At 46.9% G+C, this 18,534-nt stretch overlaps 2 protein-coding genes across 9 annotated transcripts in view; one reads left to right on the top strand and one right to left on the bottom strand.

Moving 5' to 3' along the window:
• LOC144892693 (protein FAM200C-like) overlaps nt 1-18,534 on the bottom strand; it is a 1,175,895-nt gene that overhangs the window by 676,474 nt on the left and 480,887 nt on the right. The window lies entirely within an intron of this gene.
• Nucleotides 1-18,534, top strand: part of LOC144892691 (uncharacterized) — a 78,580-nt gene that overhangs the window by 48,205 nt on the left and 11,841 nt on the right. For 4 of the 8 annotated variants that reach the window (XM_078780836.1, XM_078780832.1, XM_078780833.1 and 1 more), the window contains one exon: nt 3,117-3,413. The exons of the other annotated variants lie outside the window; for them this stretch is intronic. In XM_078780836.1, coding sequence (XP_078636962.1) covers nt 3,326-3,413 — 88 coding nt within the window. In that variant the 5' untranslated portion in view covers nt 3,117-3,325. The remainder of the gene's footprint in view (nt 1-3,116; nt 3,414-18,534) is intronic. 8 annotated transcript variants of the gene reach the window in all.

Below are 18,534 nucleotides of genomic sequence, written 5' to 3' on the forward strand. Positions count from 1 at the left end.
TGTAGCTGCCACACTCGTTAATGACCCTCTCAGACCACTACATTTTGATGAACCCACTCAGCGCACATTGTACATTGAATGGAGTTCACTGCACACAGCACACGGTCACTTCCCAGTTCTTTCCACCTCACCACATGCTTTACCACTTGCCATCGCCTTCGTCTTTCCGATATTCACCTTCAGACCTTTTGTCTCCATACATTCCTTCCACTTGTTCATCTTCTCCTTCAGTCCATCCATACTTTCTGCAAGCAACACCAGTCATCTGCATACAACAAGTCCCACGGTAAACCCTCCTTTAAGTTCTGAGCCAGCACCTCCATCACAGCTACAAATAGTAGTGGACTTAGTACCGACCCCTGATGCACTCCCACCTTCACCTCAAACTCACCACTGTTCCCGTCCTTCGTCCTTACAGCTGTGCGCGCTCTTTCGTACATTGCCATCACTACTCTGATCAACCATTCCTCCACTCCTAACTTCCTCAATACCCATGTCACTACTTCGTGTAGAACCCCATCGAATGCTTTCTTCAGATCAACAAACCCAAGAAACAACTTCTTCCTCTTCTCCATGTACTTCTCCTGCAACTGCCTTACAATAAAAAGCAGGTCTGTCGTTCCTCTTCCTGGCATAAATCCAAACTGCATTTGTCGATCTTCACTTTCTTGCTTATCTTCCTCTCCAACACCCTTTCCAATACCTTCATTTCATGCTCCAATAACTTTATCACTCAATACGAGCCACAGTCCAGAGGGTCACCTTTCCCCTTGTATAGAGGGACAAGGGTACTCAGTTACCAAGCCACTGGAATGCGGCCTTCTTTCACCACCAGATTACAGATTTCTGTCATTCTTTTCACACACCAACTTCCTGCTGCCTTCAACATATCTCCCACAACTCCCGTCGGCCCTCTGCCTTTCTACTCTTCATTGCTTTTATCGCTTCCTCAAGTTCCTTCTCAGTTATCTTCTCTGCTGGTCCTAAAACTGGGTTACTCTCAATGTTGCCATCCCATTCATTCTCTGCATTCAACAGCATTTCCATATATCTCTTCCATCTTCCTTTAATTCCATCTGGTTCCACAACGATTTGTCCCACTTCATCCTTCAAGCAACTCACCCCCATCACATCACACCTCTCTTTCGCTATCTGCTTTGCAATCCTGAATACCGCTCTCTGACCCTCTTCCGAATCCAAGCGTTCTCCGAACATTTTCCTACATGCCTCCTGCACCTTTGCTACCTCTTTCTTTGCAGCCTTCTTGGCTGCCTTATAACTTTCATGTTCTGCCTTTTCTGCCCCCGTACCCTTCGCCTTCTGCCACTCCTGAACTCATTCCTCTTCTCGTCAATCCTCTTTCCAACTTCATCTCCCATCACCATGTTTCTGAGTGCCCCGGTGGTCATTTTGTCCATCCACATACCTCACCAACGGCTCCCAACAGACTATCTTTCATTGACATCCAGCCACTTTCCAGCTCAACAACATCATCCTCTACCATACTCAGCCTCTCTTTTAGTGCCTTCCTCACTGTCACCTCTTTCAACCTCCACACCTTCATTCTCGGTTGGTACTTCACCCGCCGTTCTCTCCTCGCACCTTTTACCCTTATGTCGCAGACAACCACGTGGTGCTGTGAAACAGCCTCCTCCCCCGGGATCACCTTTGTGTCCCGGAGGTGCCCCCTATCTCGCCGAAGCAACCATCAGGTAGACAACGGTTGTCGTCGACCCACCTGACGTGTATGTAACAAGCTTATTATCCTCTTTCTGGAACTGAGTATTACAAATCAACAAATCAGTTCCATCAGCAAACTCCAAAATCCTTTCACCTTCTCCATTTCTCACACCATATCCGTAACCCCCATCAACTCCCTCAAAACCACCCATACTCCTTCCCACGTGTCCATTTAGGTCTCCTCATACCACAACAACTTCCTCATCTTTCACGTTTTCCATCAGCTTCTCTGTTGCACACCAGAACTTGTCCTTCTCTTCATCGCTCCGACCAACCTGCGGAGCATTTCCCGAGATGACGTTCACCAAGAGCTTTCCAATCATCATTTTCACCATCATCAACGTTTCACTCACTGTCGTCACACTCACCACACTGTCTACAAACTCCTCAGAAAACAGGACACCAACACCATTCATGCCCTCCGGGCACCCTTGCCACAGAAACTTGTATTTCTGTCCCTGGCTACCCTTCACCATTCTCACACCACTTCCCTTCCATCTTGTCTCCTGCACACAACACAACATATGTCCACTCTTCTTCTAACCAATACTTCCACCACTTCTCCTGATCTCCCTGTCATTGTCCCTACGTTCCATGTCCCAAACCTCAGAAACCGATGTCCATGTTGGGTGTCAGACGTTTCGTCGTCATAAATGGAATGATTTCCACCCTTTCCTCAGCGATTTATTAAAAATATATATATATATAAAACAAAGCTCGAACCATGCCAAGACGAGTTTACCTCAGTGATTTATATAATGATATCAATTTATATAAGGAAGCTCGAACAATGCAAACACGACTTTACCTCTGTGATTTATGAAGAAATATATAACGAAGTCTTTGCTTTGCTTGAAGGCACAAATCGTCATTCCCAATGAAAATAGCAAATCCCATTAAGTCAGACAATACACATCGAGTTCCAAAGTGCAGTATTTAATATTTATAATATCAATAAGTAATTCGACAGGACGAGAAATGCGTCAAAAAAAATGGCCGCCGTCCTTCTTCCCCATCGCTGTAACGATGCAGACACCACTCTGTTATCTGAAACAATATATATACTACAAAGGTGATATTTACCTGATACTCAAAAACACGCCTCTTAGGAAATTACCACGTAAACGTGGAAACAGCTATTGAATCGGATTTGCAAAGATAAGCAAGATCGCAAAAAAATAAAACTGTCTTCCCCGCCGATGCAAATCCAACTCAATGGGCTCAAACGTCATCGCCCACGTGATCACATCACCTACCACGTCACATGAAAGACCAATGATGTTTCTCAAATTTGCCAAGGGAAGATCCGTGAATATTGACGTGTAATTTCAAATATAAAACATACTTCCACTCATTCTCTTCTCTCCATCCTTCAGTTCTTGCAGTGTTGAAACTCGAGGTGTTTCCTAACTTGAAAGCTGGATACAAGGTCGTCCCTGTGGCGTGTTGTACGGCGGAGAATAGTCGACCACCCGCTAGCATCACATGGAATAGCTCGCTTAATGGAGAATGCTTCAACAAGACGACAACTAAGAGAACCGAGGACCTGTCAACCACACGAAGCTGCTACCGTGCAAATCTTAGCATGGAAAGTAATGGGATGGCAGTCGTGTGTATCGTCCAACAACCAGAAATGTCACGACAGATGAAGGAACATATTCTATTCATACAAAGTGAGTGCAAGGTTTAATAAACAATTATTTCCCTTTATAATTATGCTCTTGGTATCCATTTAAAATGCAGTACAATTACAGTATAAAGTAGGCCGACTGAGTGGTAGAATATTTAGTAGGAGAAGAAGGTGACCAAAATGGGTCATTATTATTATTTTTTCTTTCACAATAATTGCATGAAATTTATAAGTAAACTTCCCATCTATCATACTAAAATATGCAATTTGGTGTCTGTCTGTCTGTCTGTCTGATGGTTTTTGACCGTGATACATTCGGTCGTTACTTATCCAATCTCAACCAAACTTGACAGGAGGACTAAGGGTCACACGATGAAGGTTGTAGCGAATTAATTTGCCCCCCTCCCAAAGGAGGTTTGCCCCACCAATGGGGATGCGTGCTGAGGTGTATTCGTGTTAAGTTAGCTTTATCGTGGCGTTTTTCCAAGACACTTCTTATAACAAAACTAATGATAATAGCATAATATTAATGTTATTACAAAACAATATTAATACAAATAATATCCCACCTCCCAAGATGTGTTTCCTTCTTGGCCAAACAACGTGTCAACATGTATAAAGAGCTTATCATGACGTTTTCATAGGAGCAACAACCCCAACCAGAAGTAAAAATATTATAACAAAAATATGGTTTAAATGGCAATGTTATTACAATCATGTAACTCGGACAAATAATGTTTGTAACAAGTGATAGGATAAGATCAAAGTGATATCGTGTTTTTTTCCTGAATCTAATGTTTTCATGTGCACAATTATACAATGATACCAAGCACTTAAATTGGCTTCATCTTCATGGCTGATGCATATCAATACAAATATTACAGTGTACCAATATATTGTCCGCATAATAAATACATATATAACAAATATTACTCGCTTTGAACTAGTTTAAACTACTCACTCGCTTTGAACTTTGAATACAAATATTACTCTGTGGTGTGAGAGGTCCCAGGTTCATATCCTGGACGAGCCCCCAATTCTTGTTACGTGTTGACCTCAGGGCTCCGCAGTGAGTGCACAGGTAACCTGGAGGCTATCATGGCAGAAAATAAATAAAGACACTGTAATACCTTTTAGTGGTGTTTTAATAGTAAAGTACTAAAGACAGAAGGGTAACATTCCATTAAATATTTAATAAACCCAGTTGTCTATTGTCAGCACAATAATATTTATTAAATGTATCAATCCCAAATTAAAGTATGATTATCAGTAAGAATCCCAAATTAAACAAGTACGATCGTCAGATACAGCAATACAACTATACAATCACTCACGACTCTGGACTTGGCAACTCAGCTTCATGAAGCAGTGAAGAAACACTCAACTTCGTGAAGCGCTCAACTTCATGAAGCGCTCAACTTCGTGAAGCGCTCAACTTCTTGAAGCGCTCAACTTCGTGAAGCGCTCAACTTCGTGAAGTACTCAACTTCATTGGCGGTGAGCTCTGGTGGAATGGTCAAAGTCCAGAGGATGCACACAAAATGGTGAAGCCGACACAGCTCGTCAGTCACGTTCAATGCGACCTCAGAAGATGGATCACTGAAGCATACAAGAGAACCAGATTCAGTTGTTATAGTTGAACCACAGTTGATGAAGTCGGGATCTCCAAGCTGAAAAGGACGATTTGGTTAAAGGACAGGAGAGGTTTGAGGGACGATAAGCTCCGAGAGTACGTAGTGGTCAACTCACTGATTACATTGTCAAAGTGGCGTGTAAATCACCAAAATGGCACCCACAAAGTATTACCAGGAGCAGCGATTATATTGTTGCCGAGTAACAAGTGATGTACAATGTCCGACAGACAGGTCCAACAAATAGTTGAGGGAGTTCAGCGGTGAAGAATACCTCAAAAGGTAGAAGATAAGAAGAAAAGCTGAATCTTCTCTGCAGGCCAATGCACCGTGAGTTAAGGATGAGCCACCATAGTAAAGGAATCTATGAGTCAATAAACCTTCAAGGGTTCGCATACGGTAGATCCTCAATCTCCTTTTCTACAGATGTCGGATTTGAATGGTATACAACACTGGACACAAACCGTATCTGCTGGAGAGAAGTTCCTCACAGAAACATGGCTTTAAGCCCTTTTGCTCTGCTTTATCCTTCTTCTTCCCTCGTCACTTCCATTCCAAACTGGTTGTTGTTGTCGTCATTGTTGTCGTCGTTGTTGTTGTTGTCGTCGTTGTTGTTGTTGTCGTCGTTGTTGTTGTTGTCGTCGTCGTTGATGATGATGACGATGATGATGATGATGATGATACTACCTTTATCGAGAGTCCGGAAACTTCACAGCAAATGTAACCTTACAATTGGATTTATATACTGGTCCGTAATAACATTAATATTGTCTGCCATATATTGTCTGCTCCTTTCACAAAGCCCGAAACAAGTGTGTGTGCACCCTCAGGAGAGCCAGGAAACAATATCTCTCCGTTCTCAAGACCGAACCCTCTTATCTGTCTCCCTCTTCCAAATCCTGGTGGCGTCTGGTCAAATCTGTTTCTGGTGTTTGTTCCCCCTCCATCCTCTCCCTCACCTCAAACGGCTACAAGGCTGACTCCGCACGTGAAAAAGCTGAATGCCTCAACTCTGTGTTTGCCTCTAAATCTTGTGTCCCAAACCCATCCCTCTCTGTACCCACCATACCCAGTCGTACCCAGCTGCTCCTGGACTCTGTGTCCTTTCCTCCTGACAAGGTGGAAAAGTTTCTGTCAATCCTCGACTCTGATTCTGCAACTGGACCTGACGGCATCAGCCCACGGGTCCTAAAATCCTGTTCTTCCACTCTTTCACTCCCTCTCTCTGTTCTCTTCACCCACTCCTTTGCTCAAGGTCATCTTCCATCTGCTTGGAAATCAGCCAACATCACCGCTTTGCACAAAAAAGGTGCAAAAACAGATCCTAGCAACTACAGACCAATCAGCCTTCTCCCAATTATCAGCAAAGTCATGGAATCCATCATTGCTTCAGATATGAAATCTTTCCTCTTCTCCAATGGCTTGATCTCTGATCATCAATTTGGTTTCAGACCTGGTCACTCTACTCTGGACATGCTGCTTCTGCTTTCTCAACAATGGATGGAGGTCCTCAATGCCAAACAGGAAATTAGAGCTGTCTCCTGTTGACATATCACGTGCCTTCGATACGGTCTGGGACCCCGCTATGCTCACCAAACTCTCCTCCTTTGGTATCCATGGAAATCTCCACGCATGGCTGGCGGACTTCCTCTCTAGTCGTAGTCAACATGTGGCCCTGAATAGGTTTCTCTCATCTCCTCTTCCTGTTCAGGCTGGAGTTCCCCAAAGCAGTGTTCTGGGCCCTGTGCTTTTTCTGGTCTTCATCAATGATCTCTCTGACTCTCTTGAAAATCCTCTCTATCTCTTTGCTGATGACTCTACTCTCTGTCGCTCCATTCCTCATCCCTCAGATCGGCAGTCTGCAGCCTCCTCACTCTCTGCAGACCTGGTCAAAATCACAGACTGGGCAAACAAGTGGAACATGTCTTTCAATCCTGACAAATCTCACACTCTTACGATGTCTCTCTGAAAAGACCCACTGGACAACCCTCCCATCCACTTTCTGAATAATCCTCTCCAAGAAGTTCTGTCACTCAAGCTTTTAGGTCTCACTATCTGCCATGATCTTTCCTGGGAAAACCACATTTCAAATCTGGCCTCCAAAGCCAGTCGCCGACTGGGCATCCTCCGTCATGCGAAGTCCTTCCTTGGCACACCTGAGCTCCTCACTACATACAATGCTTTCATCCACAGCTCAATGGAATACTGCTCTCCCCTCTGGGCTGGTGCTCCTGCCTCACACCTAGCTCGTCTTCACGCTGTTGAAACCAAAGCGTTCAGAATCATTGGAATCTCCCGCGATGAAGCTAACTCCAAGGGCCTTTCACTCACTCACCGCAGACAGGTTGGTGGTCTTTCTGTCTTCTACTGACTCCTCTCTGGCCTTGCCCCCCTCCCAGCTCTCTCTGGGCTCTGTCCCCCAAATATTCCTACAGGTCGCACAAGATCTGCCTGCAACCCTCTTGTTGTGGAAATCAATTCAAGTCACAACTTTAGTCCATCTGTTGGTTTAATTCCATTAAGACCTTTGACATCATTCTGCAAATACAGGGATGCAATAGAAATAAGGTTTGGTTTCACATAGGTCAATCCACAATATCATTCAATGAAAGCAAGCGTAATATTCTATGCGGTACGTACCGTTAACGAGTCTACTAGTCAATGTAACATGTCACAGGAGAAGACGCCTAGAGCAGCGGCCGTTTCGGGTCTTATAGCCGCGCCCCCCTAGCGGTGTCAGCGAGCAGCGAGCATCACCTTGGTTCAGCATAATACGATTTCACTACATTCTCCCCACCGTTAGAATTACACTGCCGTGCGGCTAGAAGCGAGCGAGGCGTCAGCATTAACAGGGTGCGGAATATGGTATCAGTCGGCCCAACCGTACCGGTCCGGGCGGCGAATTTCCCTGCCAGCACGTGTCTGAAATTCCCCGGGTATGGCACCACGTAACCCAGAGACCCCGGCGTCGGAGTAGCTGCCGGAGTCAGGTGATGAAGGGGGTACCACCAAGCCGTCAGGCAAGGGCGGTTGTGGCGAAGGGAGGGTCGGCAGACGTTCAGTGACGGAAGTGTCGGAAGAGTCCATAGTCTCATAGATTGGCTCGTCCGATTCCTTATAAGGGTCGGTGACCCCGCATGGGGCAAAATGGCGTATGGAGACAGTGGACTCACGCCCATCTGCCGTCATCACACGTGCATGCTCGGGATTAGTCTGGAGCACCTGCACTTTGTCCACTAAGGGGTCGTACTTGCTCGTGCGGACCGCCCGTTTGAGATAGGCCGGCCCGGGCTCAGCGAGCCAACTGGATAAAGACCGGATACACCCCGAGCTCCTCGGGTGGTGGAAAAGTCACTCGTGGGGAGTCTGGTTGGTGGCCGTACATAGGAGAGCCCTAATCGAGTTCAGCGCCGCAGGTAGCGACCAAGCCCATTTATCGAGGCCCCGGCCGAGGGTCCGGAGATTGAGCATGACGGCCCTCCATATAATCCCGTTGAAGCGTTCGATCTGCCCATTCGCTTGGGGTCTGTACGGCGTGGTATAACTAGAAGTGACGTTATTTTGGAGCAAGTAGCCTCGCACTTCCTGAGACAAAAAGACCGCACCCCGATCTGTATGCACGTAGGCCGGGTACCCAAACATAGAGAACAAATTTTGCAGGCATCGCATTACCGTGGCAGCCGTCATATCCACACACGTATAAGCAAAAGGAAATCGCGAGTACTCGTCGATGATAGTGAGCAGATAGCGAGAGTTACTCGACACCGGCAACGGGCCCTTGAAATCCATCGCCAATCTTTCCCACGGCCTCGTAGCCCTAACCAGTGTCCCCATGGGAGGGTTATAGAAACGTGGTTTGATTTCTGCGCATATAGCGCAGTCGCGACAGATACGGCGGATATCGTCAATCGAGTACGGCAGATTACCACTACGCACAAAATGAGCGAAACGCGTCACGCCCGGATGCCCGGCAGTTGCGTGCAAAACGCGTAGGCCCTCCAGAGTGACGATACCCGCGCACGTAACCGGCCTCGATAAGGCGTCGGCGACCTGGTTATCCTTCCCCGGGCGGTATTTGATAGTGTAGCAGAAGTCGGCAAGCTCTATACACCAGCGAGTGATTTTCTCATTCTTAATGCGCTGGGCGTGTAAGGTGTCGTACATGAACGCAACACTTTGTTGGTCCGTGATGATTTGGAAGCACCACCCGAGTAAGTACGGGCGCCACCGCCGAATCGACTCGACGATCGCGTACGCTTCCTTTTCGACAGACGAATGTCGCCGCTCAGTGGAGGTAAGAGTCCGTGAAAAGAAAGCCACCGGGCGCCCTCCTTGGGAGAGGGTCGCCGCTATGGCATGATCCGAGGCATCACTTTCTCGGATGAAAGATCCGCTCTCGTCGATCGTTGCCACAGCGGCACTGGCGATGTCGGCCTTAAGGCCTCCAAAGGCCGCTAACGCAGACGGACGCAAAGGGAATGTGTCGCAGGTCACAAGGGGGCGAAGTTTCGCAGAGAAATTTTGGACCCACTTAGAGTAATGGGCGAATAGCCCGAGAGCGCGCTTCAGGGACGCCCGATCGCTGGGAGGGGCCATGTCGAGCAGAGGTCGCAGACGCTCCTTATCCGGAGCGACAGAGCCATGGGTCACGGTGTACCCCAGAAGATCTATCTTGCGTAGGGAGTATTGACACTTAGCCTCATTCATGGTTAAGCGATACCTCTGCGCGACCTCGAGGAAGCGCTTCAGATTAGTATCGTGGTGCCCTTGGTCATACCCACAAACCGTAAGATTGTCTAAATAGACGAAAACATCGGTCAAGTTCTCCCTCGCAATGAGGTCATCCATGGCCCTCTGGAAACAGACGACCCCGTTCGTTACCCCAAAAGGCAATCGAGTAAACTGGTACAACCGTTGCCCCGACTCAAAAGCGGTATAGATACGATCTGCCCTCGAGATAGGGATCTGATGATACACACTACGGAGATCGAGAGTGCTGTCGACCGAGTATTGGGCCACCTGTCGCACCAGCGCGTCCATCCCCGGAAGGGGGTAGGCATCCAGCTGTGTAAAACAGTTAATCGTTTGGGAATAGTCGATTACCATGCATCTGCGGTGTGCTTCGCTCCGCACCACTAAGACCTGAGCCCGCCATGGCGACCGGCTGGGTTCTATGGTGCCGTCTTTCAAGAGCTGAGCCGTCTCTCCCGCAATGAATTGCATGTCCGCTCGAGAGTAGCGCCGTGATTTTACCGCTACAGGTGTACAGTCGGAGGTTAAATTGGGGAACAGCGAAAGTGGCTGAATTTCCATTTTTGCTAGGGCACACACAGCAAGCGTGTCAGTCCCACCAACAGCGAGCGTGTCTGGCCCACCAAACTCCATTTCCAGTCGTCCATGTTGCTTAAGGAAATCGTGTCCTAACAGAATGTCAGCAAATAAAGCAGGTAAAACGATGAGGTGTACATCTGGGAAAACCCGTCCCTTTATCACGAGTTTCAATCGACATTCTCCCTTCGTGCTGAGCCGAATGCCCTGGGAAGCCATGAAGATCCATCTCGTAGTCCCCAAGACCTGCCAACCATGCCTGTGCACTAGTCGCTGATCGATAAAACTATCCGTAGACCCTGTATCCACCAAGGCATGCACACAATGGCCCTCGACCATGAGGGGAATAACGGCTTGAGCCAGGCCAGTTGAGCCTGCTGGGAGTGGGACCGAACCTCCTGAGTGAGGCGGTCGCACCACGCGGGTGGGTCCTATGCCAGCCGCCGTTTTCCTGGCATCAGAGGGTGCCCGTGGAGTTTCGTATAAGTTGTCAGGGAGCGTTCCCATGCAATCTGCAGTGTTGCGGTCGTTGCCGGAGTATTCGTTGTTCATGGGGAATTCGTTAAAGCTGTCAGAGAGCCTCCCCATGCATTCCGAAGTTTTGCCATTCAAAATAGCCGTTTGACGAGTATGGGCCTCCGTAGTCTTGCCATCCAAAATCGCCGTTTGACAAGTATGGGCCTCTGTAGTCTTGCCATTCAAAATCGCCGTTTGACGAGTATGGGCCACCGTAGTCTTGCCATTCGAAATCGCCGTTTGATGAGTATGGGCCTCCGTAGTTTGTACCAAACGCGTGTCACCGCCAGAGGACGCCGTACGCTCTCGAGAGATGTAGCGTGTATGTACCGCCGGGGTTGGGCGAGGCTCCAAAGGCCCTCGCGTTGCCCGGAGTCCAGTCAAGGACGCACGTTCTGTGTCCGATTTAGGATGAGACTGTTGTGGCTGCTCGGTGTCTCTTGCCAAGGTCGATTGGGCGACCAGGGGCCCGCGAGGAGGGACACCGCTCAGCAAAGCCGGGTAAGGCGCCGTGTTCCGTGCTCGGCCCGTAGGCTCCGCAATTAGCCCATTCAAGGTCGCGCGCGGCCGCGAACCGCGTGCGGTTTTCCGGCACACTTTTGCATAGTGCCCCTTCTGCGAGCACAAATGGCATATCGCGTCCCGAGCCGGACACACTGTCCGGTGGTGTCGTTGACCCCCACAGAAGTAGCATGCGGCTCCGCGTGAGGCCTTGGGTCTGACCATAGCGGCAGCCGTCAGGATCCCCGGATCCTCCGCCGGGGCAACCTGGAGTTCCGCGAGCGGGTCCGCTCCTGGTTCGTCGGCGGTAGCACTCTCCGGTCGTGCGTGTAGCGAGGTCCCCGCCAAGAGGCGCGTGCGATCATAGTCGTTCGACTGCAGCCGCGCTTCGGTATATATTTTCCCTTGTTCTAGAGCCGCCGTGAAGGTCAGGTCGGTCTTCTCCAAGAGCTTGAGCCTGAGGTCCTGAGAGGAGACCCCGGAGACGAAGGCGTCTAGGAGAAGGTCATCTTGAACCTGCTTGTGAGTCCGTGGCTCCTGGGTGCTGTCTAGCAGGAGTTGCCGGAGCTCCTGGGCATAGTGATCCATCGGCTCGTTTGGTTGCTGGCGTTGCGATCGCAGCAAATGTCAAGCATATATCACGCTCTTTTTCTTTATGTACAATCGCTTGAGCTCCGCTACAGCGAGGTCGTATGTCGCACATCGCGCAATACTGTTGTACACCTTGTAGTCGACTTTGGACTGGAGCGCTGCTAGCTTCGCGGCAGCGGTCGGCACGTTGTCCTGGTCAGCGAACTGATTCTCCAAAGTTTTCAACCAGTGAGTCAGTTGCAAACCAGCATCCGGGGCTTGCGGGTCGGCACAGAATTGCGAAACCACCAGCATCTTGTTCCCCGCCATGTCAGTAGATTTTAATGGAATTAAGTGTTGTGGAAATCAATTCAAGTCACAACTTTAGTCCATCTGTTGGTTTAATTCCATTAAGACCTTTGACATCACTCTGCAAATACAGGGATGCAATAGAAATAAGGTTTGGTTTCACATAGGTCAATCCACAATATCATTCAATGAAAGCAAGCGTAATATTCCATGCGGTATGTACCGTTAACGAGTCTACTAGTCAATGTAACATGTCACAGGAGAAGACGCCTAGAGCAGCGGCCGTTTCGGGTCTTATAGCCGCGCCCCCCCCCCACCCCCCTAGCGGTGTCAGCGAGCAGCGAGCATCACCTGGGTTCAGCATAATACGATTTCACTACACCTCTTATGGTTAAACTGCCAAAATCAAGACTCTCCGCTCACCTTCACTCCTTCATTCCTCTTTTCTCCCGCCTCTGGAACAAACTCCCTCACTCTCTTTAATCCCACTCCACCCTCCAGGTCTTTAAAACAGCTGTTCACCAGCATCTCTTATCTTCCCCCATCCAAAACCTTTATCTTTTCTACCCCCGCTAATTTCACCCCAAATCCACTTTTTGAAATACCAACTTCTGTCCTGGAAATCCTTGGTGTCCTTGTGTTTTATACTTCTCCCACCCCCTCCCCTTCCCACGCCTCCTCCCCCCCCACACATCTCCCTGCTCTCAAATGTTATGTTTGTGTGCTTCCCCTTTCTCTCCCCATCTTGTCCTCCGCTCCCTCTTTTTATATATCTTGTTTGTCTGGTTGATTTGTTTGTGAAATAAATGTTAGCTCTTTCACGAGCCTCGATTCAGTATACAAAATATATATATACAGACTTGGCATTTAAGATGGAATATTTTTTTGGTGGGGGTGAACTTACTTTTCAAGATGTCTTTGAACCAAAAGTTCATTGGAATTATGTTGAAATTATTCTAGATTTGTTAATGTGACCTTTAAAAGAAACAAAAACCACATTTGACATTTCGAAGCAAATAAATTGATCCTTGAAAGTGATGTAAACTGATATCGAACTCAATTCACGGACAATGCTGTGTTAAACTTCTGTACGTTTTCCAGGAGTATCTCTTTATTTTGCACATTAGCCAAAATTTTTTTAAACAAAAACAAAAGTTAAATTACGACTGGGATTACGGACAGTAAAATTACAGTTCAGTACTTCGTGTAACCCCCACGAGCATTCAGGAGAGCACGTACACGTCGAGGCATGCTGTTCACGAGATGTGCCAAGGTTTAGACAGGAATCGCTTGCCATGCAGTGACAATAGCCTGCTGCAATTCATGCACAGAGGTCGGCTGCTGGTCCAAGTGGTCGATTTGACGCGTTAATTCTGCCCACAAGTTCTCTATCGGATTCATATCTGGGGACATGGCAGGCCACTCCATATGCTCTACACCACGGTCAGCAAGAAAGTGTTGGATCATGCGAGCACGATGAGGCCGTGCATTGTCATCTTGGAAGACGAAGTTTCCTCGAAAGGCTGCATGAGCAAATGGAAGCAATGTTTCTTCCAGAATGGCCCTGTACTTGAACTGGTTCAGGTTTCCATTCAGGACAACCAGGTCAGTTTTGCCCCCTGCATGAAAAGCAGCCCAAACGGTCACCCCACCACCTCCAGCTTGGACTCTTGGCACTATACAATCTTTGTTGTAGGCTTCATGCACTTGTCTGCGCACTCGGACGCGGCCATCTTGACAATAGACGAGAAATCTAGACTCGTCACTGAAGATCACATGATTCCAGTGTCCTGGCTGCCATTGACGGTGCTCTCTGGCCCACAGCAATAGGCGCTGGCTGTGTTGTCTGGTCAGGCATGGCTTTCTCAGGGGACGCCTGGCACGATAGCCTGCTTGAACCAGTCGTTGGTTCACTCACCTTCTCGATACAGGCACATTTGTCAGTTGCTGCCACTCAGCCCTAAGCCGATTAGCTGACTTGGTACGGCCATTGCAGACTAACCGGTGCAGCTGGCGATCATCCCTCCTTGTGGTTCTGCGGGGACGTCCTGGCCTCGGTATTGGAGTAGGAACACCCCTCTGAGCAGTTCGTTTCAGGATATTTGACACCTGACCTTGAGTGATGCCATACTGCCGAGCAATAGCACGCTCTTTCATGCCGTAATTTCGTAAAGCCACCACTCCATGACAAACAGCATTGTCGAGTTGACGGACCATCTCCAGAGGAAGCGGCAATAACTTTTGGAGACGTGCAGCAGTTCTTTTCCACAAATACAGAACGCAACAACCCTTGTATACCCGACTGTGAAGCCAATCGTCAAATGCACCTGTCCGTACATTTTGCCACGCCACCTGTGATATAATCCAGTTGTTGACTTCTTGCTGCGACAGACAATCAGTGACATGTTTCTTTTAACAAATAAATCACCAAAGTGTAAAAGAAACTCACCAGATTGACATACTGAGTTAAGAAAGTAAACCCGTCAAGAAAAAAAAAAATTCCATATTAAATGCCAAGTCTGTACACATATATATATATATATGTATGTATATATATATATATAACATATATATATATATATATATATATAAATATATATATATATAACACAATGTCAGTTTGTGTATTTGTCTTTCCCAATTAATAAGGGTAGGTTTTAAAGGCTGATCTTTAAACACGAATGTGTGTTCACTGCAGTTTAGTTTTGAGTATAAAACAAACTTGAAAAACATTTTCCATGAAAGAGTAATTATGTCTTTTCTATTGGAAATGTAGACGGTGGCTTGCAAACTGAGCCTCAAGGGCGGTGTACAGAAGCGTTTTTTTAATAACAATAAATACAAGGCACAGGTAGGTTAAATTCGTAGTAAAACAAGTGTTCATTTACATCCGAAGCATGTCTAATAAATAAAGAAGATACTGAAGGAACTGCGCTCCAACGCGAGTCGAAAGAATTGACGCGACCAAAGACGGAATTCGTCCGAGTTGCTTTATTGAAACAAAACAGCTCAGGTATTCTGACAAGCCCGTTTTTCGGGCAACAATATATATACACATTTATGTCGCGAAGTTTGCCCGGCAAAAGCTATACCGGGCATGCCCGGGTGTCAAGGGCGAGCCTTGGAAAGGCGAGTCTGGACCTGCCCGGGCGTGTTTGGCTGCGGCCTGGCAAGTCGAGGCTGGGCGTGCCCGGGTGCTCTGGACGAGCACTGGAAAGGCGAGAGCGGGCATGCCCGGATGCTCTGGGCGAGCCCTGGAAAGGCGATAGCGGGCATGCCCGGACGCTCTGGGCGAGCCCTGGAAAGGCGATAGCGGGCATGCCCGGACGCTCTGGGCGAGCCCTGGAAAGGCGAGAGCGGGCATGCCCGGGAAAGACGAGACCGGGCGTGCCCGGGAGGTTCGGGCGTGCCCGGGAGAGGCGCGTCTGGCCGTGTTCTGGCCGGTGCAAGGCGATTGTGTGCATCCAGCGGTAACCGCTACAATACAAGCACACCTGACACTAGGCCGAGGCTTCAGACTTTGGCACACTCTCGAGGTTGTACCGTCGAATAAACTGTTCCAACCCGTCATTTTTGACGGACTTTTTACTGGTGTATAATCAGGTAAATTCTGCGAAGGCAACGGCAAACAACCCAGCATAACCCTTGCGAAGAAAAAGCTTTGGCAGTGCTGGACCTGCCTTTGGGCAGAACAGATGAATACAAATATGAATATTATGTAAGCTGAGGGATATTCTGTCTTCAAAATGAAGTAAATAGTAAAAAAAAACATTTGGCTAAATGCCCTGGTCCCTCATTACCCTGTGCTCGTGAAGCGAAAAGCAGGGTTAAGCATTCATGTGCGTACGTGTGCCGTACCCGTCTGCATTTTAAAAAATCATTTTCTCGGCAACCGTTGGTCTGATTGACACAAAATTTTACCATAGAAGCGCCTCCGCCTGTGGAATTTGTGTATTCATAATTATAACGTCACCGGTCACGTGATACGGACGCCATCTTGGAAAAAGGTTGCACCTCTCCCAAATCCCAAACATCTCCCAAACCACTCAATGGAAAAAAATTGAAACATGGCTCATTGTCAAGTACTCACCATGGTGAAAAAGATATGTTGATGGTGATGTCATTGGTGCCTTAATTATGATGTCATAATTCGACAAGTACAACGCTTGATCTCATCAGTATGAATAAAACAAGAATGCCTCTGCAACTGTTAGACCGATGGACACGAAATTTTCACCATAGGAGCACCTCCTGTAGAATTTTTTTAATGACAGTTATAACGTCATAGTTCACGTGGTACAGACGACATCTTGGAAAAAATCGAAAAAAGTTGCACCTCTATATCTCCGAAACCACTCCATGGAAAAAATTTAAACATGGCTCATTGTCAAGTACTGCCCTTGGGGAATAAGATATGTTAATGATGATGTCATCAGTGCGTTCGTTATGACGTCATAATTCAACAAGTACAACACGTATCCGATCATTGTGAATTTTTTTTCTCAGCAACTGTTGGTCTGATGGGCACGAAATTTTCACCATAGGAGTGCCTCCTCATTTAGAATATTTTAATGCTAATCATGACGTCATAGGTCACGTGATACAGGCGCCATCTTGGAAAAATCGAAAAATGTTGCACCTCTATTTCTCCAAAACTGCTGCATGGAAAAAATTGAAACGTGGCTCATTGTAAAGAAATCTATATGGGGAATAGGTGTTGTTAACGATGACGTCATTAGTGCCATAATTAGGACGTCATAATTCGACAGGGACAACGCTTAGTCTGATCAGTTTGAAATGTATTGGGCGTGATCTATGCAACAATTATGTGAGGGAACATAAATTTATGATGTCATCGCTCACGTGGTCTGGCAGCCATATTGGATCAAACAAAAAAAAAAGTTCAAAAACAGAAGAGTTTGCTCACAACAATTTGACTGCCCAGGATAAGTATTCCATGAATACCATCTAGTTACCTCTGCCACCAAAGATGGGCATAGGTTATGTTTTCACCCCTGTCTGTCTGTTTGTTCCTTGAACAGGATATCTCAAAAATTTGTGGAAGGATTCGGATGAAATTTGGTGGACAGGTTGGGCGCGTCCGCGTGACAAGGACGAAATGATTTGATTTTGTTGACAATCTGGATCCGGATCCAGCTACTGCAGTTTTTAAGTAATTCTTCACCATTGAGAGATGGGGCCAAAAATGATATATCGCATGATATGTGAAAAAGTTGTGGACGGATTCGGACGAAACGAGGTGGGTGAGTTGGTTAGGTGACAAGAACGAGCCAATTCAATTTTGGTTGGTTGAGATCCAGGCTATGAGTGGGATACAAAACGTAAACTGTTCTGCCTGGCCGAGGTATGCACAATGCCACTTATTGAAACAGTTTATATAAATTGTCCCGTCTTTATTACATTCTGTGACTTTTTTTGACTTTTCATTGATGAAGTGGATAGGATTCGTTAATTAGCGTAAAGGTTCATATGGAAACATTTTATTTGATAATGTTTTATATCATTTCATTCCAGAGACATCAGAGCACTTTTAGAGAGCTTTGTAAAGCTCTCGAAAAATAACCTGTAAATGTCCAGACCAAAATGTTTATGAAACGTAGTGTATTGTGCGGTGATTCTTGCTCATTTTTGGAACTCTTTCCCTTACGAATGGATGTATTTACTAGATATTACATTTCTTATTACTTAACCAGATTCCTCAGATCTGTACAAGCAATTCAAGCCATCTTGGGCCCCAATAGACCAATTTATTGATGAAACTATGTATGCACCATGAGCGCAATCACAATATGGTACAACTCGTTGGTAGCCATCTTGGAAAATGGCTGCTAATGCTGTTTAGTGGAAATCAGCGATGGTCCTATAGCTAACAAGTTTCCTTTCATCATGCTCTACAAAGGCTGCAAATTTTCCAGCTTCTATCTTTAAAGTCCCAAACCTCCCAAAATATGTTCCATATATTGTGAGCTATGAGGGAGTGCATACATCTGGCACCTCTTAAATGAAATGATGGCCATAAACCCTTGTTCATCACCAGTACTTTCTGCAAGGGGTCCTGACTAACAAGACTTGCCTGGCACACGTCCACCCTGTAAGGTACCCATTACTAGTTAATAAGTACTTTAAGTTGAAGCTGGGATGATAACGATTCACTGTAAAGGAGCCAGAAACATGATTACAATGGGGGAGGTGGGGAGTGAGGAAACTTGCCCCACTTTAATGTCTGCTCATCCAAAATGAACAATCATCTTCGATGTGTGAAATTCAGTAAATTATGTTGTAATTTTG

The sequence above is a fragment of the Myxine glutinosa genome, chromosome 6 (genome assembly GCF_964187855.1).
Source record: "Myxine glutinosa chromosome 6, kmMyxGlut1.1, whole genome shotgun sequence".
Lineage (NCBI taxonomy): Eukaryota > Metazoa > Chordata > Myxini > Myxiniformes > Myxinidae > Myxine > Myxine glutinosa.